The 24,453-nt window shown below is 44.0% G+C and overlaps 3 protein-coding genes across 3 annotated transcripts; all 3 read right to left on the bottom strand.

The window, feature by feature from the left end:
* Positions 1-84: 84 nt before the first annotated feature.
* LOC311325780 (calcineurin subunit B type 1) lies at positions 85-17,199 on the bottom strand (the record flags this gene model as incomplete). The annotated part of the gene is made up of 6 exons (XM_084458547.1): positions 17,068-17,199; positions 11,237-11,276; positions 2,379-2,555; positions 1,388-1,447; positions 843-1,027; positions 85-132 (listed from the first exon to the last, which is right to left on the bottom strand). Exons 1-6 carry the CDS (start codon positions 17,068-17,070, stop codon positions 85-87), a joined length of 513 nt encoding a protein of 170 aa, XP_084314673.1. The 5' UTR covers positions 17,071-17,199.
* Positions 17,200-18,809: 1,610 nt separating this feature from the next.
* Positions 18,810-21,579, bottom strand: cnrip1b (cannabinoid receptor interacting protein 1b; the record flags this gene model as incomplete). The annotated part of the gene is made up of 3 exons (XM_084458824.1): positions 18,810-18,971; positions 19,305-19,449; positions 21,401-21,579. The coding sequence occupies 3 exons, from the start codon at positions 21,577-21,579 to the stop codon at positions 18,810-18,812; spliced, it is 486 nt and encodes a 161-aa protein (XP_084314950.1).
* Positions 21,580-23,042: 1,463 nt separating this feature from the next.
* Positions 23,043-24,190, bottom strand: tex36 (testis expressed 36; the record flags this gene model as incomplete). The annotated part of the gene is made up of 4 exons (XM_084458754.1): positions 24,091-24,190; positions 23,787-23,930; positions 23,506-23,586; positions 23,043-23,390 (listed from the first exon to the last, which is right to left on the bottom strand). Exons 1-4 carry the CDS (start codon positions 24,139-24,141, stop codon positions 23,043-23,045), a joined length of 624 nt encoding a protein of 207 aa, XP_084314880.1. The 5' UTR covers positions 24,142-24,190.
* Between the last annotated feature and the right edge of the window lie 263 nt (positions 24,191-24,453).

The raw sequence follows: 24,453 nt of genomic DNA, 5'->3' as shown, positions 1-24,453 counted from the left end.
GGAGAGCGTTTGCCAGACGTCTTGAGCAGATCTTCAGAGATGGAGAAGAAAGCGCGTGTCGAGGAGAGGGGAGGGTCGTAACATTCACACGTCCACCACCATCTTTTTGTGTATGTCCAGGCCACCCACCACCTGGGAGGAGAGAAAGGGGGTTGAACAGAAAAACTTGTCACAAAAGGATTTGATATTAGTCTCGTGATACCAGAGTTGAGATCTCCGCCTCCGAAAGTCTGGAAAATCATCTATAGAACAGCGCCGAAAACCGACGCTACCAATCAGAACCAATCCCTATATCGCCAATAGGGTGAATGGCCCGCCTTACCAGAACTTATGTCCTCCAAACAAACTGGAGTGGAGAATCAAAACATTCACCGCCCCATTAGGAAGGACTGTCCTAAAGATGTTGGAATGGTTCTGCAATGCATTTTTTTTTTTTCAATCTTAAATTGTTCCCACCCACTTTTAATGATAAAATCTGGACGAATGGCTTCAGTCTCTAGTTGAGCGCAGCGTTTATAGACTGAGTCTAATGTGATATTAACAACCCTAGCCTTAGTATGCATGCTTATGCCCCTCAACTCAAATTTGATTTCTAAAGCACATTTATAACAACCAAGGTTGACCAAAGTGCTGTACAGGTCCAGAGCAACAGTCACAGCATGCAACAGAACACAACAATACACAATAAGCAATATATAATACAGTACAACACAGGGGCCATCAGGTGTTCAGCTCAGGAGAAAAGGTGAGTCTCAATATAAGCCCTCACTGAATTGGCCCCATCAGCAAAATAAAAACACATCTTTGACATCCCTGTCTTCTATTGGGGGAGGGATACTTACTGCGCAAAACTCTTCGAAGGATATCCTGCCATCTCCGTCCTTGTCTGCATTGATGATGGTCTTATCCACGATCTGCTGCAGCTGCGTGTCTTTCAGGTTGTTGCCGACCATCATCTTCAGCACCTGGAAAAGCTCCCCGTTGGAGATGTAGCCATCTTTGTCCATGTCATAGATCCTGAAGGCAACTGAAGAAGAAAAGGTTTTAGTTGAAGCTTCCTGCCAAATCAAGTGGTACTTCTTCACTTGAGGAAAATTGAAATGGTTGAAAAGATCCACATTCCGCCTCAGCTCAAGCAGCGTTCCACTCGCCGAGGGCCAGAATAGCTTATGGATGTTAGATTTATAAAGCAACAGTTCCACAAATGGGCAACTTATACAGAAGGTCTTATGAGGAGTAAATGCTGTGCAGTATTAGGTCTCCATGACATTGTATCTCAAATGCGCTGTTGTGGTTGAAACGTGCGTGTGGGTGTGTGTACAGTACGTGCGTTGTCTGAGCATGTGTGGGTGTGTGTGCGTGCGTGTGTTGTCTGAGCTCTACTTACACCGAAGCTTCTGTTCCTTGTCACCCTTCACACTGAACTGTGAGACTCCCTCGATGAACTCTGAGGACGGAGCAGAGGTTTAGAAAAGTGGCCGGTAGCTGGATTACTTTTTATTTGGCAAAGTCAGACAGATACCTTTTGTTCATGAAAATCACATGACAACATCTACATATTAAATACATTGCAAATGCACTGAGAGTTAAAAGTGAGTAGGTGGAACTGAACATAACTATATATATATATATATATATATACGCTTTTTAAAAGCCCAGGACTGGCCAATCATATTGCAGGCTTTCACTGCAACCAAAAAGTCTCCCACCTGACACTGGTGTGAAAGTCTGCAGCCCACCCTGTTACCCTGCCATAGGCAGATATGAATGCTTATAGTGTGTTTTCCACAGGAGAAAGGAAAAGGATGTTTTTTTGCGCTGAAGAGATGGGTCTTGAGTCTCCTGTGAAAGATGGGTAGTAACTCCTCAATCCAGACAGAGATGGGAAGCTCATTCCACCACTCCGTATGGAAGTATAGTGCAGCCTTTACTCCACAACAAAACTCCGTCCGACAACTAATGTGGCCTAGCAGTGACTCTAGGCCGTGTTGCTACTGTAGTTCAGAACGGCTGCCACTGTAGCATATTAGTAGGCTAGACAGCAGGGGCCAAAGTCCTAATCTGTTTCGTCTAGTTACGATGATCCTTTTGTTAAGTGATTAATGTTTGGTGAAACTCCCCAGCTACTGCAAGGGCCAATCCCAGACAGGACAGAGTTGTTGAACTCTGCAGCCAATCCAGGTCTTAATCTGCACTTTGGTTTCACTGAATGAGATTAAAACAAAACAACAATGGGCATCCATTGTTTTACACTATTCAAATCATTTGAAATGTAGTTGTTCTAAAATAATCACATTTTAAGACTTGAGAGTCTAAGAATGAGTCAACCCAACCATCTAGGTGATATTGTTCACTAAGGATAACAGGTTGTTCCTTACCTTTGAAGTCCACCTCGCCATTACCGTCTGTGTCAAATATGTCGATGACCCTCTGGACCAGCGGGTTCTGCTGGAGTTCAGGCAGAGACATGAACTCCTCCACACTCAGGGAACCAGAGTTATCTAGGTCGAGTTTCTTAAACCTCTTCCCTAGCCTTTTAATCTCATCAGCATCGACTGCAGAAGAGAGAAGACAGAGAGAAAGGTACGGTCAAACAGGTGGGCGCCAGGATACATACTGGACATATTGAACACACTTTATAATCCATCAGATGGATAAATCTTGTACATGTCAATTATTCAAACACCGACGCAAGGATCTACAGTATACACACATGTAAGTAGCTACGACCATAACAACACATACACACGCTCACAGAGGCAATGCAATGACACATGTACTGTGCTCCCGGATCTGATGCTGCATTGGGCAAGGACTACCCCCTCCCGCCAACACACACCTGCACAGCGCTACCACGAAAAACAGAGAACGATCGACACCGACAAAAACCTCCTCTGTAAACTTACATCTGGTGCCGTGAGCCCTGAGGTCCTGTCTCACCGTTCGATCAGAGGCAAGTTTGCCCTTTGCGCCGGGAGCTCCAGCCATTAGCTATCTCCTACTTAGTTCCTACTCCCCGGAACAATGCCAAAGACTAATCCTGGAGCAACAACACAGCCAGTTGGTAACTACTGTATAAGCTCATTCCCGAGTCACGTGATCCGGTCTGACACCCCCTACTCCGGCCATTCTAATCTGTGCTCCTGAAAGATAAACAGTGTCTATTAATCTTTACATGCACCTAACAGAGACACACAGCGAGAGAGAGAGAGAGAGTGAGAGAGACAGACAGAGAGAGAGAAGATATATATAGAGAGATGGACAGAGATAGGGAGAGAGAGATAGAGAGGGAGGGATGAGGAAGAAAGCAGAAACACAACTGTAGGAAAAATGGAGATAGACTCCCACCCTCTGCCTATGAGAGTGTTCTAGGGCTTGATGATTTGGCAGTCATCGTACATTAGCCTGGTGACTCATCAGAAAGTGGAGGGATGATTGTGTGTGTGTGTGTGTGTGTGTGAGAGTGGTGGATGAGTGATCACAGTGACCGTGTACACTCCACGGCAGATTCCTCCATCGTTCTGAGAGATACGGTGTATAAAGGCATGCATGGAATCTCCCTCGTTCTCTGTAAGACGCGAGAGTATGATTGTATGTCACACAGACACGGACACATGCAGACACGCCCACAGGTAGACAGACAGTCCCTCTCAGCCTGTCCAACAACACACATTCAGTGTGAATTATCAGGGCTGTGCGTGCTGTTGGACTGTACACAACACACTTCCTTATCAGCACAGCACTTCCTGTTCACAGCCAGATGACACGCGCCCGACTCAGCTTGTCCTGGGAGAAGCCGGAGTCTAGTGAGGGGGAGACAGTGTGCAGCTGATCCAAACGCAACAAAGCCATCCTTGTAAGATCTGGCGGAAATGAATACTGTATGAGCTCCTTTTGACAACTACCTGTAAAAGCAAAAGACCACTGACCCCATTTACATACACCTGGCATTAAAATGCGTTTTGGGTGATCAGATTGTGCTAAATCACATGAAAGTACAGGTGTAAATGCACCAGAAATGTTTTGAAGACGGATTGTGATGCGGTCAGCCAAACCACCTCTGGATGAGGTCAGGGGCGCATTATGACCACAAGTGTAAACGCCAATGCGTTTTCAATCCACATACAGCAATGTTAAACCAATGCGGCGTTCGCTTGTTAGAGAGTCAGAGCAATCTGATCTCAACTGGACCTCACATAATGGCATGGCATATTAATACCAGGTGTAAATGTAATCAGTTTAAATCATATCTAGATACAATCTGGATATAAGACACATTTAATGCCAGGTGTAAATTGGGTCATTGTTTTTCAAGACTCAAGTAAAAGTGGAAAATGTCAACACCTGAAAGAAAAAGTGGTAATATTCTTACATATGGTTATATAACATGCCTGCTTGTTGTTATGCAATCGGCATCATATCCTACAGTAGAGCTTGTCAGAATATACATCCTATTGTAGTACAGAATATACATCCTGGTGCATAATTCAACGTCCAATTATTGAAAATGACCATTATTGAAAATGACGTGCCCATCCTGAACCCTCTCACAGACAGGTGTTAATGAGAATCCTCGCATTGAGGGAGGTGATGTGGAACTGGGAGGTGATTATGATAATCTCATCTGCTCATATCTCATCTGCTCGCTCCACCACAGAAAAGACCATTTGTTCATAAACGCTGCGTGCACCCTGAACAGTGTTACTAGGCAACTGGAACCCACTACCCCCACCCCCCACCCAAACTGCCCTCCACCCCACACACAGAACATATATCATTTCAAAGACGCACACCGAGCTTTCATATTACAGAGGGGAATACAAGCTCTAAGACAAATTAATTCCAAGTGGGTCCAGTAGTACCATCACAGCAGTTTGTGTTCAAGGATGAGAATAGAGAAATCATGCTACATGCACTTATAGTCGACAAAATACAGGGGTGCAAACTCATTAGTGGTGAAAAAGGTGAGAAAGATGTGAACCATCTATGTGGGTCCGGGGGCATGCCCCCCAGAGAAGATTTTTTTAAATATCAGCTTTAAAATGTAGATTTACAGGGCATTTTAGCGTGAGGATATAGGAATTTGTCACGGTCAATGGGAAGCACTGGCATTTGTTTTTTCTCCCTGCCTCTTTTCAGGTGCTGGTGTCTCTTTTTCTCTGTTGGTCTCACTTACTGAAACCTGTAGCACATGAATAGCTAGACTCAGAATTCAGTCAGACTGAATTGGTTTAGTTCTAGTCTAGTTTGAGTGACTAAATATCATTAAGATTTTAGTTGACTAGCCTAAATCTAAAGTCTAACAGGTTTAGTTAAAGTGTAATGCATTATTTCAGCGTTTCTCTAGAATTTCCTAACTCATACACCTGGGAAAGCACACTGCACTTTCTAAACGTACAACAGAAGTTTGTTATTAGATTCACATGGAGGATGGGGGCACTCGGTGCTATGAAACGGTACGATCATGCAGGAGTTGGAGCGAGCAGTAGCACACTTGTGAGACATCCTTGTAGCCTGGGTCCGGACACTCAAATCCGCCCACTCCACCGAGATCTCAACGTTAACTGACATTCTGTCTGATATCAGGCTAACATTATTGTGGACTAGGTTATTTGGTAGAAACCGCCCAAAACTTTTTCTTTTAAAGCCATTTCGAGTTTTGGATTGATTTGGGTAGGCTACTATCAGCCCTATACTTTATCGAGTATTAGCGTTTATCTGTAGTATATGTATGAAGCATAATCTTGGAGCCGGTGTTCTGAAAAGTTGGCCTACCTCCTCAGGATGACCTACCACCCGTTGTATTGTGCTTAATTCATGGGTAGCACATCCTGTCCTTTCATACCCGACAGGATACCCATGAATTAAAGGACAATGCTCGTTTTTGACAACCTGGACCTTATTTACGACATATTATAAGACGTTTGACTCACCGAGATCACTTTGGTGTAGTTCGGAGGCATGTAGAAGAAATTTAAAATCCAGCGCGAGCCAGTATATCCATGTAATGGCGGTGGTCGGGGGAACTTAGAATGCAGTTTCTAAAAATCTATTTTCTGCCGCGAAACGGTTGTTTTCATCAATCTGTCTTAATGAATCGCTAGTTGTGCTTACATAGAGCATAGGCCTGTTGTGGTTTTCACATGCCATGATCTTTAGAAACGTCTTTCGAAACGAAATAGCTTCCTCACTTGCTCCAGCACTAATGCGCACAGCGCGCAATCGTTGCTCCAGCACGCTGTGCGCATGCGTGCTGGAGCAAGTGAGGAAGCTATTTCGTGTCTAAAGACGTTTCTAAAGATCATATTACAGAGGCATGTGAAAAACCACAACAGGCCTATGCTCTCTATGTAAGCACAACTAGCGATTCATCAAGACAGATTGATGAAAACAACCGTTTCGCGGCAGAAAATAGATTTTTAGAAACTGCATTCTAAGTTCCCCCGACCACCGCCATTACATGGATATACTGGCTCGCGCTGGATTTTAAATTTCTTCTACATGCCTCCGAACTACACCAAAGTGATCTCGGTGAGTCAAACGTCTTATAATATGTCGTAAATAAGGTCCAGGTTGTCAAAAACGAGCATTGTCCTTTAAACATGATGTAACGGGTGGTAGGTCATCCTGAGGAGGTAGGCCAACTTTTCAGAACACCGGCAGCAACATTTCACTGTGACTGTACATGAGACAAGTAAAGGAATCTTGAATCTTTATTGTGGTACAAAATACATGGATGTTCAAAGACTCATCAGATCTACACGAATCACACAAATTACCTATTTTGGATTCAAAACGGCGAATTTCACCGAAAGATGTTTGCACCCCTGTAAATAACACATGGGCTTTACACCTCAACATTTCAGAATGCTCCATGTCTGTCTGCAGGATCACACAAAAACTACTGGACCGATTTTCATGAAACTCGGTGGAAGGGTGTAGCATGGGCCAACTTAGTATCCATTCAATTTTGGTGTGCACAGAGCCATGAAATGCATTCAGGGGCGGAGGCCTGTGCTCTCTGAGCACCATTTCTAGTTTGTTTTGTCATGAAGACTGAATTAAAACTCCAATTGACAGGCCACCCAGGACTCCCATTAGAAAGGTATACACGTCACACAAGCACGCGCGCGTGCACGCACGCACACACACACGCACACACGCACACACACGCACACACACGCGCACGCGCACACACACACACACACTCTGATAAAAGGTGAGAGGTACTGTAGGGTAAATGAATAAATGACGAAGGAGACATTAAAGCGGAACAAACAGATTGCAGGATGGTGGTTGATACTAGGACAGCTTGGAAGATTCCAGAAGGGATTCTATTGGGCATGAATGATTATTTTTGATCAAATCATATTCTTTTGGTGTACATAATTTTGTGGGATGGGAGCAATATGACAGAACCTACTAAATGTGGGGCAGTGAAATCCAGTGAAATTGAAGTAGCCTATATGGCCCAAAACTCACTTTAGGAGTGTGTGTGAGTGGTCAGGAACAGGCCAACTAGTCCTTCCAACCATGTGGCTCAGGGACATTGCGTAACCTCAGGATTTCCTGCGACGGACTCTCTCTCCCTCACACACACACCGTCTTCAGCACGGCCAAAACACACGTTTACACATGACCGGGCTCACAAACGCTTACATTCAAACACACACACACACTCACTCACACACAAACCCACAACCATGTGCACACTGCAGAGACACTCTTTATTCCTCTTTCTCCCTCTCCCTTGCTTCTTCCTCTCCTCCAATCTAGGCCAGTGGGTGGAGGAGTAGAAAGAAAAAGAGGGAGAGGAGGAGAGAGAGAGAGAGAGAGAAAGAGAGAGAGAGAGAGAGAGAGAGAGAGACACGCAGCGGCCTGTCTGTGCATTAGTCAGACTGCTCCAGGCACGGTGGACGATGGCTCGCAGCGTCCTGCTAATGGACGCTCTCTGTATAACCCAAACTGTGAGGGCATGGGACCACGCTTCAGTATTTATAGCCCTGTGGTCATGAGAAAACCCCCACGCCCCCCCCCCCCCCCCCCAGCCCCCTCCACGCCCCCCCCACACCCCCACCCCAGCCCTGCCTCCCACCCTCAGGGAAACCCCTAGCAACAAGGAACTCCTGCAAGTGGGCCGGGGGTTTATTTCTGGGCGTCCGCAGGCAGACAGGCGAAGGACAGTGTGTAGGGGCTACTGCTCTAACACTGCTGTGTGTGCATGTATGTAGGTATGTGTGTGTGTGTGTGTGTGTGTGTGTGTGTGTGTGTGTATTTGTCTGCAGGCTCACAAGTAGGCCAGGTCTCAGCTGGCCTCTGGCCAGGTCTCAACTCTGCAAAGCCAACAGCAAGACTATTCCCTATGAGCTGAACAATGTAATATGTGTATCTATACTGTAGGTGTATTTGTGTATATGTGCGTCTATACAAGTATGTGTATCTGTGCATATTTATATCTATATTTGTATGTGTATCTGTGTATATATCTGTGTATCTGTGTATCTGTATATATGTGTATCTGTGTATATATCTGTGTATCTGTATATCTGTATATATGTGTATCTGTGTATGTTAATCTCTTTATGTGTATGGGTTTATGTGTATGTATAGTTTATATATGTACCTGTGTATATCTATGGGTAGGGGAGAGAGAGAGAGGGGGAGAGAGAGGGAGGGAGAGAGAGAGAGAGAGAGGGGGAGAGAGAAGGAGAGAGAGAATGATAGAAAGGGGTGGGGGGGGGGGGGGGGTAGAGGGGCTGGGGGTATTGCGGAGCTGGAAATAACCCAGACTGGTGATGAGGTTCCCCTCCACGACCCTCCCCCAAGCCCCAAGGGGGGCTTGCACTGCCAGGCCAGGGTCACACACCTGTTCACTCCCCCCTCCCCCCCCGTCTCCCCACACAACCCCCGTCTGACTACAGATCCCAGAGCCCCTGGGTCTCCCCTGCCCTGGTGACTACAGATCCCAGAGCCCCTGGGTCTCCCCTGCCCTGGTGACTACAGATCCCAGAGCCCCTGGGTCTCCCCTGCCCTGGTGACTACAGATCCCAGAGCCCCTGGGTCTCCCCTGCCCTGGTGACTACAGATCCCAGAGCCCCTGGGTCTCCCCTGCCCTGGTGACTACAGATCCCAGAGCCCCTGGGTCTCCCCTGCCCTGGTGACTACAGATCCCAGAGCCCCTGGGTCTCCCCTGCCCTGGTGACTACAGATCCCAGAGCCCCTGGGTCTCCCCTGCCCTGGTGACTACAGATCCCAGAGCCCCTGGGTCTCCCCTGCCCTGGTGACTGCAGCCTACAGGCAGAGTTCAGTGTCTAGTCCTTCCCTCGCCACGGGAGGTCCCAAGATATTTGGGAGTCTCATGCTGCGTTCCTTTTGTATCAGAAACGTCGGGATTCCCGAGGTTGACGTCAAAATCGTCAGCAAATAAGTCACCTGAACTCGTGATTTCTGCCACCCGACTTCAGCAACGTCAGCTGCTGACGTCAATCAAGGTGGCTCCGCCGTGCATCAACAATAAGTGAAAGCTGTAATAAGACTTGTTTTTAGTGCTTCCGTCTTATTTGTGTCTCATTAAATCAGTCGTACACACAGTACTGTGGACAATGTTGCTACGAAGTTCGTATGCACAAAATAGCATCGACTGGTATTGCTAACAATGGCTAACTTGGCTAGAACTATAATGGGTTTTTCATGTTTTGTTTCTGGACCGCATTCAACTGGGATATAACATTGTCCTGGGTGCCAAATCTGGAGCTCTGATACAAAAGGAACGCAACATCAGTGCTCAATAGAGATGAAGTGACTGACCCATTTATCTGAGACCCTCCCCTCCCCCAGAGATGATATCACTTTACTGAGGAGCAAATCAACCTGCTCTAATCCCAACACAGAAGAGGACTTTCTCTAGCCTCGTAAGACCATCCTGATCTAGCGAGCTCACATTCTGGGAGGCTGTGGGCGGTTCGAATCCCTGCTCCTCGTGTCCACATGTCAAAGAGTCCTTGGGCAAGACACTGAACCCCAGACTGCTCCCAATAAGCAGGCTAGCATCTTGCATGGCAGCTGCCGCCAATGGTGTGTGAATGGGTGAATGAGAGGCCATTATAAAGGGCTTTGGATAAAAGCACTATAAAGTGCAGTCAATTATCGTTACCATTACATTCGGTTTCTCTCCACAGATCAGTCTGGCCTTCCCCCTATCTCAAATGATTTCAGTGGGCAGGAGTACTTGTTAAGACAGACTCTAGTAACGCTGTGTTCCCTTTTTACCAGAAGCGTCGGGATTCCAGAGGTCGACGTCAAAATCGCGAGATCAGATTGGTCTCACGAGGTTAGACTTTCTCTGGAGATATGGCCCGGATTGATCCCAAGACAGAAGCAGAATTAGTCAGAAGTGAACGCTGCTCTGATTGGCTTTAGAAACATTATGGAACCAGTCTGTATCTGCTAACTGATGAGAAGATGAGAGAACTGACAAATTCGGAGTACTGGATGAATCTCTATCACATCAAACACTTGAGCAGACTCATATATTAGAGTACTGCTTAAAAATAGACCAAGGCCTGTCCCATCCCATGGTCTAGTGAGTGCAGACTAATACCACTACTAACAGAAAAAAACACAGTAAAGCTGATTATACAGACTAAGAATAAAGTGGTAAATGGGGTGAAAACAGACCGCTGAAGCTAAAAATACAGACTCCCTTTCAGTTGTGGCAATGTGTGTGTGTGTGTGTGTGTGTGTGTGTGTGTGTGTGTGTGAGTATGTATGTGAGTGAGAGAGTGCGTGAGTGCGTGAGTGCGTGAGTGCGTGAGTGAGTGAGTGAGTGAGTGAGTGAGTGAGTGAGTGAGTGCGTGCGTGCGTGCGTGAGTGAGTGAGTGAGTGAGAGAGAGAGAGAGAGAGACAGACAGACACACACAAAGATGAGAATTTAGAGAATTTAGCACGGAGAGGATCGGTGGTTGGCCCAGTTCTTGAAGCATTGGTGCAGTGGTTGAAGGGCTGTGTTGCTGTGCTGCTGTGTTGTTTGTTAGCTAATAATAATTGTCTACTAGCATTGCGTGGTGCTCTTGAGCAAGCCAACACTAGCTCATAACACCCTACTGCTCATGCTGGCTGACCCTCATGGTAGCTCCACTCAACGAAAGGAACACAACACAGCCCTGTCTTTCTCACACCTCTCACACACCTGTGTGTCTGAGCCCACCAGTAAATAACAGTCAAAGAAAATACTTACAATGTGTGCACATTTCCAGGGGGTAACTTGCTTCATTTCCCTAAAGAAGAGAAGGACAAATAGGTCAGAGAGGCACGATGTTCATTCCCTGTCTTCCGTACATCTAGGACCTGGCATGGGCTTGGTGGATTAGGGTTAGGATTAGAGAGAGACACTGTTTCTTCACCATCTTCTATCTTCTGTACATCTAGGACCTGACATGGGCTTGAGGGCACCATGCAATGCTAATGGATTATTTTGGCAGAGCAATGAACAGATATGAAAACATAAGAGCTTTAACATATGCAAAGGGGATTTTGGAGTGGGATGAATAACACATTCCATTACCATCTTCTTGCTTGACCTATAGGCTCTCTCCACTGGTTGCCAGCTGAGCACAGATTTAAGATACTGTTCCTAAATGTTAAAGCTTTAAAGGGACTTGCACCTCTCTGTCTGATCCACACTGCCCGTACCACGCCCTCAGTTCAGCAGACGCCGGCTGTAGAAGATTTTTAACTGATCTAGTCAAAAAGGATTTGCCAAGATTCGCTCAAAGAGGTTAAGTCTGTTTTTTTGAGTGGTTCATCCAACAGAAGTTCCCCAGTCTGGTCTTGCACGGCCTTATATTCAAGCAATACACAGGTATGGCGCTTCCAGGATGTGATTGGCTAACCCATTGTACACATCATATTAAATGGCAGGCATCATCAGTGGTCGAGAATACAGACACGTGACATGAGAAAAGGCGGTAATTCTTGCAGGGACAATGGGACAAAGGATGGTTATTCTGGAGCAGACAACGTCTAGGTGTGTTGACCTCCTGGACATCATCCTGTCATCCTGTCATAAATTAGATTAGCACAGCTATGTGAAAGGTTGAGGGAGGTGGTGAGGTGGTGAAACTACAATTTCTATGACACGGCTACCTTACAATACCTCAGTCGGACCTCCGGGGGCAGAGCTCTGTCCTGCTGAGCTCCTTTGTTGTGGAACAGCCTGCCCCCTGATGTATGGTCTGCAGGCACACATTAAAAACTCCTCTTTTTACGAACGCCTTTAGAGAAGTCTAAATTCTTTTTTTTTCCATTGATTTGTTTTCTTGTGATTTTGTTGCTTTATTTAAAGTGTTTCTTCATAGTATTCTCCTTTACATTTCATTTGAAACTGTTTTTGTTTTGGGTTGTGTATCATTTGTTGTTTCATATTTTATATGTAACTATGTCTCAGGTACTGTTTCTTATTTTTATCTGTTTTATTTTTCAAAGCTGCTCTGTGACCATATATCATTAAAAAGCACTAAGTTGAATTGAACAGGCTAACTTTACATTAAAATACAACTGCTACAGCCTGCTAATATCCATTAGCTAACAAACCCCAATTGTCAGTAGCAGTGGTGAGCCTGACAACACCTCATTTTCATATGATACAATGGCCTCTCACTGCTCCGGGTTGGTCCAGGAAGACCGCTTAGCTGAGCACACTGACTGACTCATCAGGCCTGACAGTGGTGAAGCAAGGTTGAATGATAAATGTTACAGGTTGGCAGTTGGCTGTGAGGAGGTTTGGGCGGGTCATTACACACCCCTGACTCTGGCTAGTTCGTAAGAAGGAAGAACAGTGTGTAACAAAGGCATCAGTGGCTAGGCTTTCTGATGTTTGAAAGCAGTACATTTGTCACACGATCCGAATTCTTCGGAATGCCTAAGCATTTCATTCCAATAAGAACATGGCAAAACAAAAGAAGCAGTTTTTCATTCTGATGGATGGGACAGCTCCTGGTTGACCCGGTGGCTCCTGATGGGGGGTTCCCTGTTCCACTGGGGGGTTCTAGCTGACAGAGAGATGCCCAGGGCTGACAGGCATCCGACCGGAAAACTACAGGCTACATCGAGGGATACAGAGATGATGGTGCTTGTAAAGATTGAACTACTGGCTTTAAGAGTATACATTCAGTCTATTACTTTCTATCACTCGACTGGGTCGTTTAAAAAAGCAGCATCATCCAGGTATTTTGAGAGAGGTGAAGAGCCAGAGGTTATGTGAGATTAGTCACAGATTATGTTAGCATGTGACTCTCCCTGATTTTCAGCCTGGTGCCCAACACAAATTTCAAGTTCAATGTTTTATTCGTCACATGCACTTAACTAGCATGCTACTTAGCACACATATTATCAGTCCTCATCTAAGACTGTTAAGGAAGTATGGCAAATCATGTCTTTGTGAGACCACAGCTTTACACCTGGCAGTTGCTATAGTCTTGGCTACCCATGGCTAGCTAGTTTGGCCAAGGTCCTCACAGATAAGGTCTTACAGCAAAGGGGATTTAGTGTTTAGGATTACAGAATGACTAAGTAAGATCAGCATCAGCTCCGTATTGTGAGGCTGGTTGTGTCAGGAATACATCATCACATCATGAAATGCAAAGCCTCAGATGGAAATGAAGAGAGCAGCAAACATAGTCTAGGATAGAGAGAGGGGGAGACGGATAGAGAGACAGGGGAGGAGACAGAAAGAGTTTGATCATCAATAATGCATGCTTCATTCAGAATCAATTAGACTCCAGCACACAATCAGGCGTTTTGCATGATTAGCAGTCTGGCAACAGTGCTGCTCTGGCCTGTCTCTATAGCCGAGCATGGCAACCCCAGCTAGGCCTAATTATAGATGGGAAGGACCCAGTCACAACATAAAACAACAGGAGGAGTCAGACTAAAGGACAAATGTCCTGATTTATCTCCGGCAGGCCTCAGATAGCATCCTAACGGAGGTAAATCATTTGATGTCAAAGAGGGTTGGCGTGTTTCTACTTCTGACCAAGTGAGATGGATCCTTGCAGGGCCAACACTACTTATGAACGCCTTAACACGCCACACCAACACTACTCACAAACATCTTAACATGCCACATGGTGGTGCTAATCAAAAGACTAGCCTACCGATCAAGTGGGAAAAAAACGGCACTCGAAATGGTGCTCAGAGAGCGTACCTGCGCCCACAAATGCAGTTTGTGGCTCTGTGCACGCACAAGTGTGTAGGACATGTTTGGTATTGCTACATTCGTTAGGTTGAGAGCTTTATGACAGTCCAAACACTGTGTCTCTGTGCCCTTCCCATGTCCAGATACAGTATGTCAGTTTCAATTCCCCATACTGACAATGAATGGGGGGACTTTTTCGCAACCCAAGTCCAAAAAATGAATTGAGGTGAATGGCCGGCCATGTTTGGGCAGCTCGTGGACCCACTCTATAATTCGTATCCACTCCAAAATTGAATGGGTTCTAAATTGGCCCCTCCACCAAGTGTCATCAAAAGCGGTCTGGTAGTTTTGGCGTAATCCTAGTCCAAAAATAAATGGAGGTGAATGTCCGGCCATGTTTGGGCGGCTCATAGACCCGCCCTGTGACTCGCATCAAAATGTAAAGCGTTCTAAGATGGGCCATGCTACACCTCTCCACCGAGATTCATGAAATTCAGCCTAGTAGTTTTTGCGTAATCCTACAACAAACAAACACACACACATGCCACGGCCCTGTGCTGTCGCAGAGGTAATAATATTTTAAAAATCACTTGAGAACTGAGATGGGATGATTATTAACATTAGAAAGGTGTTTCAGTGGAAACCGGCATGTCATGCGGGGTTCAGCCTGGCCTATCGTGAGACGCCACTAGGGTTGCAAAATTCCAGGAATATTCAAAATTGGAGACTTTCCATGGGAATTAATAGGAATTAACAGGAATAAACTAGGAGTTTGGGGGTTATTAATACCAACTGTATTTACCTTGTCATATACAGACATAAATATAAACATTTTGTTTTGTCATAGGATACATGTTTTTTCTCCCCAACTAGGCTACATTTAAGTTCCCTGTTATAGGGGTCCATGGTGTAGAGGTCTAATGCATCGTCAGGGGCCAGCAGTCTCGCCAGATCCGAGTATGGCCGGATCCCAGAGGGAGCGGCCTATGGGGCCGCCACTCCTCGAGGGTGGTTAGTTTAATCTCGGCTTGAGGGTTCGTCACACAACAGCAACCCTGTCTGGTGTCGGAATTATGGTTGTGAGCTGAGATAGTCAAGGAGTTGTCTCTCCCCTTCATACTGCCGACCGGCTGGGTTGTGTGACGAATCCTCCTCAACAGTTAGTAGGGGGTAACTGGACACTATAGGTCAGTTAGTAGGGGGTAACTGGACACTATAGGTCGGTTAGTAGGGGGTAACTGGACACTATAGGTCAGTTAGTAGGGGGTAACTGGACACTATAGGTCAGTTAGTAGGGGGTAACTGGACACTATACTGTAGGTCAGTTAGTCGGGGGTAACTGGACACTATAGGTCAGGGTCAATTGGCTGCCAAATTGGGTGAAAATTGGATACAATCCTAAAATAAATGTATAAAATAAAATAAAAAAAGTTGTTGAGAAAATGCTGCTATAGGCTACAAAAAAGGTCAAAATTCCCGAGATTAACTTCCCATGGTAAATTTACGGAAATTTACCGAAAATTTTCCGCCCCTTTGCAGCCCTACACGCAACCACATCACTCACATGTCTCAGTGAGTTAAGTGACAACAAAACCTAGTAAAAGTGCAAACACTGAAGGATTAGCTGCAGGATTAGTTGGGGGATTAGCTGTAAACTGCTAAATATGAAAATAATTACCAAACTCTCAGCAGGCTAAATATTCAATGCTAATCCTCTGAGGCATATCTACCTCTCTCTTGTAACTACATACGGGTTGACAGGCCCTCTACCTATAAAACAAAGCAAAACATTAGGCCCAAGTCTTTCTATGTGTCTGTCTTCCAGTGGAAAAGAGCATTTTATGTATCAATGTATCAAAAATATGCTTCAGAATCACTATCAAATCCTATCACCAGATACAGTAATACGCCCTGCTGATACACATCTCGGCCTCTATCCTGATACATTAGTAACTCATCAGTCATATCATACCAGATGAGCACTGTGGCTGTAATTGAATGGGATTAATCCCTGATGGAGTGGGTTGGACTACCAGTGTTTCCAGGGAGGATCATGACTTCTACTACATCTGTACGCGGGTGCCGTTTGATTGCAAAGCAGCATATGGTAATCTCTGGATCAGATCATTTCACTCCATCCTAGGGCGATGTGACCCCCTCCTCCCACCCGGCCACCATAGTAACCTACCGCCAAGTCATTCACACAGGCCTTATTATAACCTGTGTGCATGTGATGTAACATTGTTGACATGGTTTTGGTAATCGTGAGCGTATAAGGTCACGTATTAAAGGAAGCCTAAACAGTTGATATTCTAGGCTGTTTTAGATAGGAAAATATCCATATAGGCTACAATATCATAAGGCCAAATGATCGATTAAGCTCATTCAAAACGGATGGGAATGACTGCCTGTTTACAGATGATCCTAGAGTTGTTTTGGTGCTTACTGTAGGCATATTGTATAGTAGCCTAATAAAGAGATGCAGCCTAATTTCTGAACCAGACAGTCGACAGTCTTCACAAATCATAGTTTAAATAGTCCAAATCATAAATAGCTTACATTGCCCACAACATTACTCACAGTTTCGCACTGTAGCCCATACCTTGTTCATGTAAAAAGAGTTTGAATGCAGGTTTTTACACAGGGCTAGGCTAGTGTGCTGGAATAAGACAGCTGGACCAGGCTTCTCTCAATCATAACACGGATACTATGCATTTCAAAATACATGATCACCCCTCACCAGAACTATGACTTCTCCAACTCAAATAACCTCTCTCGATACACATCGGGCCTATAAGACAACATAGAGGCCAGTCCCCTGAATGTGTAGCCTATCTGCTTTTTGCTGGGTGGAAATGGGTGTTGGAACTTACCATCTTGCCGGTTTGATGATGAAATCCGCGGTTCCGGGGGATGTGAAGGAAAAGCAGCAGTATAAAGGCTGTAAGGCCGCTAGGTGGTATTTATAATGTGATATTTAGGGGCTTGTGTTCAGGTTGGCCCAGCTTCTCGCCTTCTACCGACGCTTTCACTGCAGTGGCATATAGGAAGCCCCGTAGGGCGGGGTCAGTAAGGCGGAGGAGGCAGAGAAGGGGAGGAGAAGAGACGGGGGGAGGTGCAGCAGAGGGCGGAGTGGAGAGAAGGGGAGGAGGAGCAGCGGGGGGAGGTGCAGCACAAGCATAACACAAGCCCGTATAGCACATCCGGGAACCCTGTTCATTCCCACATTAGCCGATCGATGTTGACGTATGTGCACCCCTCAGTGGTGAAAGTGCTTTAGTACGTGCAGGGTGATCCATCCTCAACCACTGGATTAGGGTTTAGGCTTACCATAAAATGATATGACAAGACAACTAGCCTATCAAGATTCAAGATTAGCCATATGGTTCACACATAATACTAGGAGTTATTGTGATTGCAACAAAACCCTGACATCATTATCCGTGTTTGTGTAGAGGCGTAACTGTTTTCTAAAAGTAGCATAGGCTATCAAATCAAGTCAAATCAAAATGTATAAAGCACGTTTAAAACGACAGCAGTCGACCAAAATGCTGTATAAAGGTACAGCTAAATCTATCTTTACCAGTTGATTGATGGTGGTTGGCCTGAAATCTGTCCCTGTTTTTTGTTATATCTTTAAATACATATTTGAGAAGAAAAAATCCATATATTTTCAAAATATGTTTAATATTTAATCATATTCCCAAATATCACCACAAATTGTTTCAACAGCAAAACTTGAAAAACATAGCTATCACAATGTATCACACGTTTTATTGCACCATATTTACCTTCTGTAAGCATAGCTCAAAAGGTTCCACAGGTTCTATCTGAATTCTGAAACCTTTTACCAGACGGTTCTTCTTGTTGCTAATGGTTCCACACCATGTATGTGTATATGTTACCTAAAAATATATATTTTACAACATTTTTACAACAGAATTATCCATTCATTTTACAAAAGATACAGTATATATGTGGGTAATGTTTTGCATAATTTATAGTTAACAAAATACAAATATGAGAAGTGACAAAACAGCTCACTTTAAAAAGACGATAAAAACATGATTCTCAAACAAATACATTAATAACCGATAAAAGTATTTTGTAAAATCTTTATCACTGATATGTATCTCCTTAACACCATACTTTGTAGAGGTAGAAATACGACACAACACATCACAGTTTTACCCCAAAATCCACCACAATATGATATGGTCTGGAAAACTGGTCAAGATAATTACACACTCAACTTTCTCTCTCTCTCTTTCAAACACACATGCACTGTTTGCAAATGTAGCCTTCCTATTGAAGTCACAACCACACATCACCTGAACACAAACATAACATCTGTAAAACATGCATTTATTATCTCTCACTCCAGCATGCACAAGCACACACACGCTAACACACACACACACACACACACATGAGCACACACACACACACAAACAAACACACACACACACACACACACACACAGATACCTGAGGGTTAACAGATGCCACAACATAGGGGTATTTACTCATTATACAGAGCTTTTAATAGACCCTGCCCTCACATAAATACAGTTCTCCTCAGTTTCCCTTCCCCCCATGTTCTTTGACGTACTTTGTCACACAAACGTCTCCTTGTTGATCCACATCAGGGTGCGTGTTTCATTGGGCTTGCACTCATACTCTATGCTGTTGAAGCTGTTGCCATGGCAGTGGTCCCTTTTCTTATAGTTATAATACTTCACCTGCCACACCGTCTCAAAGAGGCCAACCTCTGTGAACTGACACACACACACACACACACACACACGCACACACACACACACACACGCGCACACACACACACACGCACACACGCACACACGCACACACACACACGCACACACACACACACACACACACACACACAGCATTAAAGGTGTGTCAGGACTCGTGTATTTGTCTATTTCAACAGAAATATCACATCAATTATAACACCACACAGACCCCCAGCAAATTCCTACGTAAAATCATTTAAATGAAATGAATGGTTAGGTTCAAGGCCGTTAAAGAACAACCATATAAGTTGTGCAGTATTTATTGCTGATATTGTTACCCTAAGGCAAGTTCCCCACCTGTATGCTGATCTGGACAGGTTGCCTCTCTCCACTCTTGGTGTGTGCTACGCCCTCTGTGTCGTACATCCCACTGTACACCACTGAATGGGGGTCCTTAGACTGCTGCTCCAAGGGGAAGGTCACCCCGCCTACACTCATGGCGCTGACGACAGAACACACTGTTAATGGGTGGCCACTTCTTGTGTGCATTTTGTCTCTATGGTGGAGTAAAGGCATTATACCTAGGGTTGTACTGCACTGTGTTGTGTTGGTTAATTAAAAAAAAAAAAAAAGACTCAAAAAGACTGACTAACTGACTAAAAAGAGAGGTGAGTGAATGGAGAAGATTGGTTGCAATATGACTCATTGACCTTGTCAATCAATAGCCAATAACATTTATTTTAATGATTGTCTCATTAATTTTACCGGTTTGTGGTGGAGGGACTAGTCAGTGTAGGTTACAATGTGTCAGAAGGTAAATTATCACTTTGAAATATTTCAGTCAGTGACTAGTCCATCTCAGACTACTGGGGATGTTTGGAACCATGCCCCACTGCTGGTGGTATCCGGTCTCTGCCACAAACGGTAGCCTATCCCCCTACTACTAATCTACTACTACTACTACTAAACTACTAATCACTGCGGTCACGCCATATTCTCTTCGGATGATCTCGGTCGCGATATCTCCGCTTCATCTCCCATTCCAATCCGACTGCGCATCTACTTCGCTTTTTACAGTAAAACATAAATATCCCATTGAATTCTGTATCGGCTTACCTTTACATTTCAATAAAGTGCTCAAATCAAAATGTTTTCAGCAAACCAAATCCAAATGACTCTTGTTCAACACATCCTCCTGTACATCTGAGATGAGTTTCATTAATTTTTACTGCAGCATTTTTAAATAATCTGATATTACAGTCATAACAATATCCCATTGAGTTATATATAGGCTGACCTTTACATTAGCAAAGGTCAAATCAATTTTTTTTCAGAAACCAACCCCAGATCCTTGTTCAACACCCCCATGTACCTCTAACAATATCCCATTGAGTTCTACAGGTAAATAGGCTAACCTTACATGAGTATAGAAAGGTCAAATCAAATTTGTTTTGAGAGAACCCCAAGAGATCCTTGTTCAACAAATCCCCATGTACATTTGAGATGAGTTTCATGTATTTTAACTGCAGAATATTTTAATAATCTGATATTACAGTCATAACAATATCCCATTGCGTTCTATATAGGCTGACCTTTACATTATCATAGAAAGTTCAAATCAAATTGTTTGTAAAATTGTAAAATTATTAGAAAATGCTGCAGTAAAAATTCATGAAATGCATCTCAGAGGTACATGTGTGTTGAAAAAGGTTGCTGAAAATTTGATTTGACCTTTCTATGCTAATGTAAAGGTCAGCCTATATATAGAACTCAATGGGATATTGTTATGACTGTAATATCAGATTATTTAAAAATGCTGCAGTGAAAATTCATGAAACTCATCTCAGATCATGTACAGGAGGATGTGTTGAACAAGAGTAATTTGGAGTTTGCTGAAAACATTTTGATTAGAGCACTTTATTGAAATGTAAAGGTAAGCCGATACAGAATTCAATGGGATATTTATGTTTTACCGTAAAAAGCGAAGTAGATGCGCAGTCGGATTGGAATGGGAGATGAAGCGGAGATTGCGCGACCGCGATTATCCGTGGTGTAGATGTCGTGACCCCAGTTACTGCAGTTACCGTCGGAACGAACAATCTGGCTGCGCCTTCTGGCCCTCATAAGCTTCCAGGGAACCGTGATAAAGTTCACACGAAAGCCAGGAAGTCGGTCATCAAATTCAGAATGGGCTCATTTAGAATATTTGGCACATGATTGAGTAGACTATTTGATAGGCCTACTGAATGTCTATAACATAGGTCTTGGTCTAGATTGTTTAGCATATACCAAGTCTACGCAAATAGGCTACACATTCTTATATAACTAAATTGACCATATTTCAGAAAGCCAATCAATATAACTAAATTGACCATATTTTAGATAGCCGAAACTGATTCTTTTTAGACGCAATTTATCTTCAATTGCCTGAAATAGGCTACCAGTTCACTCACGTTGCTTCTGCCGCTCCGGGTTTGACAACCACTTCAATCTTGTACTTAGATCCCGTTAACAGTTTAATCGTCCTTGTTTGGCCAAATCTCCCACCGTCCGATTTGAAGAAGACGGCATCATGATTGGGTTCCATCTTCATCGAAATACCGATTTTTATCAGTTGTGCAACGTTAGCCATGCTTCGTGTGGATGCAGTTCTAAAATCCTACTGGCGGCACGGGGACGCAGGTGTGAAGATTCCAACAGATCTGGAATCTGTCAGTGACAGTGAATATAATGACGTGAAAGCGCGGATTTGAAACGTAAAAACTCATCAAGGCAGAGCCTCAGCCGACAGCAATTTTCACTGTCTCTTCACTGTAATCCCTACATGCACACATGTAATCCGTAGCCTAACCGGCCTGGAGGCAATCCAATAAGTGACAATGTTCACTCTTTACATTCCTCCCACAGAAATAGGCCTACATTTAAATAATGTAGCCTTAGAATTTCCAGCAGTTTGCCAATCTTCCTCTCTAGCCTACACACACATTTAATTATAAACAGTCTAGACCATATAGACAACATTGAGGCCTTTATGGTCCTTAAATGGGTTTAGCAGTCTAATCTGTAATTTAGTTTTACCACTGGCCCATCAGATTTTCAAAGTTTTATGGCATAGTCAGAATCAAAATAAAGTAACCATTCATATGAGTGAAGCTATTGTAGGTTCACAAAAAATAATCCAGTCGTGTGGATATTGTGAAGCTGTTACTCTCAGTTAGGCCTAGCCTACTCTCAGACAATGTAGTTGGTGGGTGGTGAGAACATGGTAAATAACAAATCAATCAGATCAAATGACCCGAGTTTGTACTACATGTCTATAGCCTCGTGAGATCACGAGCTATCGCGAGCTCAGAATATATCTGGCTGGAGGTGGCGTGCGTAGTCCTGACACTAGAGGGTGCTGTAGCCTACTATTGTCAAATAACAATCAGTAATGTGATAAGATCACATTAGCTTAAGATAAAACCCCATTGCTGTAGCTTCTGACAGTAACATCTTTATATATTTATTTGACAGAAATCTTACAGAAAGTGTAGCAATAGCAGAGAGGAGGGATATTTCGCCAATATATCAAAAACAGAATAGTCTGGCAACTTAAATAAATTGAACACACACTACCACATATTTGTGACAATACAAATCCCTTTCAGATTCAGCTTGGTGAGGATAGCGATCCAGAAGAAAAAGTGTATTTACTGTGGAATGATAGAAAAGACACAATGCATAGACAGTAAAGAGTCCGATTCAGAAGCAGGAACTGTAACAGCATGTGTCAGGAAACAAAACAGGTTTTGGTGCTAACATCAAGAAACTGACCAAGTGGAAAATCTCTAGCATGAAGAGTATAGGCCTGAAAACACCTGGCCTTGTGAGACCATCATGATTTCACAAGCTCACATTCTATTTTCTCTCCAAGCAAAACATCTGGCATGTCAGGTTAGAAAAAAATAGATATATAGATAAATAACTATATGCATCCACATACAGGATTTAGATGAGTTTTTATTTGCACAAATTATGCAATCATCATTATGTACCATTCTTCAGTTAAGGTATCCAGAGGATGCTCTGCGCTCAGTCTAAAGCCTTTTATAGTCAGAGTAGCTGGGGGGCTTGGAGGGGGGGGAGTGATTGGAGGGGGGGGGAGTGATTGGTAGCAGCCAGCACTCCCAGGGGCACAGTGTGCTCAGAGTCATGCCTCCCGAACCACATGAAGTGCTGTCCTGCCTGGGCAGCTGCTGCTGCTTTGGACTTGTCCAGGTGATTCCTGGGGAAACGCCTGCAGGTTGCGCCCTCTCTGTCCTGGCTGTCCTGGTAGTCCGTCTGATAGGCTGAGAAGTCTAGCACGGTCTCCCGCACCCCCCTCCCACCGCCTTGGTGGCAGAGGTAGAAGTGGGAGTTGTGCTGCCTGCGTTCATCCGGGCACTTCCTGCGACCTAAGCCCTATGCATGAAGGAAAACCATGATGAACAAAGCTTCCACTTGTGCTTAGATGTATTCTTGTTTCAATAGGCCGGTTTTCTGGTGTGTTTGGGGGAGATATTAGAGTATTGCTTACATCATCAAATGCATTGATGGTATCTTGCAATGCATATCTGTTATCACGGGCTGAAAATGGATAGACTCTTCCCGAGATTTTCTGCAAAGAGAATAATCAACATACAATGACATCAAAATGTCCATATACTGTACTGTACTGTCAATATACTGTACTGGAAGGACAGAACAGGACACATGGCTGAGGCAGCATTATTATGCAAGAATGTGATGTGCAGGTATAGCATTGGCATTATGAATATTAGATTAGCAGATCAGGGCTCTGGATCATATGAATCGTACCTGGCCAGTTTTGAGGAAAGTCTTAGGATATCTCTCAGTGTCAGACGCCAGGGGTAGAGCTTCTCTCATAGCCAGCATAGACCCAGTGCTTGTGCAAGTCTCCCGCTTGCTAGTTTCATTTACTGGTGAACCAGCATGAGCAAACTGAACATTTGAAAAAAAAAAAACTTGTAAGGAATGAACCTGCTTTTACAAAATATAATTTTGCTGTTGTAATCATAGTTTGCAATGTTCAGAGTGAGCTAATAATTGTTGTAGTTGGCTCAGATCACAAAATAGATCAAGCCATTCAAAATAATCTTACCCATTTGCCATCGTTTTCCATTGAAGAGTATGGCTTACCACGTTTAGGCATTTTAAAATGATGAAACTGTGTTCAGACAACTTATAATTCTCACTGTTTCTAGCAGACCTTCTCATTAGAATGCAAACAATGCAGTTGGGTACTTGTAGCTATAGAAACATACCACAACAAAGATTTGACATTCTAGCGTTAATACGGTTTTTCAATATTGTTTCTTCACAAAACAGGAATGTCCAAATGTAACGTTACAACAGTTAACTGAACATCCAAATCTAATCTAATCTAAACCCAGTTATGATATTGGTGGTTTATATTTCACAAATTATTTTGTTGTGAAAATTAGAAAAAGGGGACGAGGAGACT

Source organism: Borostomias antarcticus (assembly GCF_949987555.1).
Source record: "Borostomias antarcticus genome assembly, chromosome: 25".
Classification (NCBI taxonomy): domain Eukaryota; kingdom Metazoa; phylum Chordata; class Actinopteri; order Stomiiformes; family Stomiidae; genus Borostomias; species Borostomias antarcticus.
The sequence above is the reverse complement of the archived record's forward strand: the minus strand, read 5'-3'. Positions and strand labels throughout refer to the sequence as shown.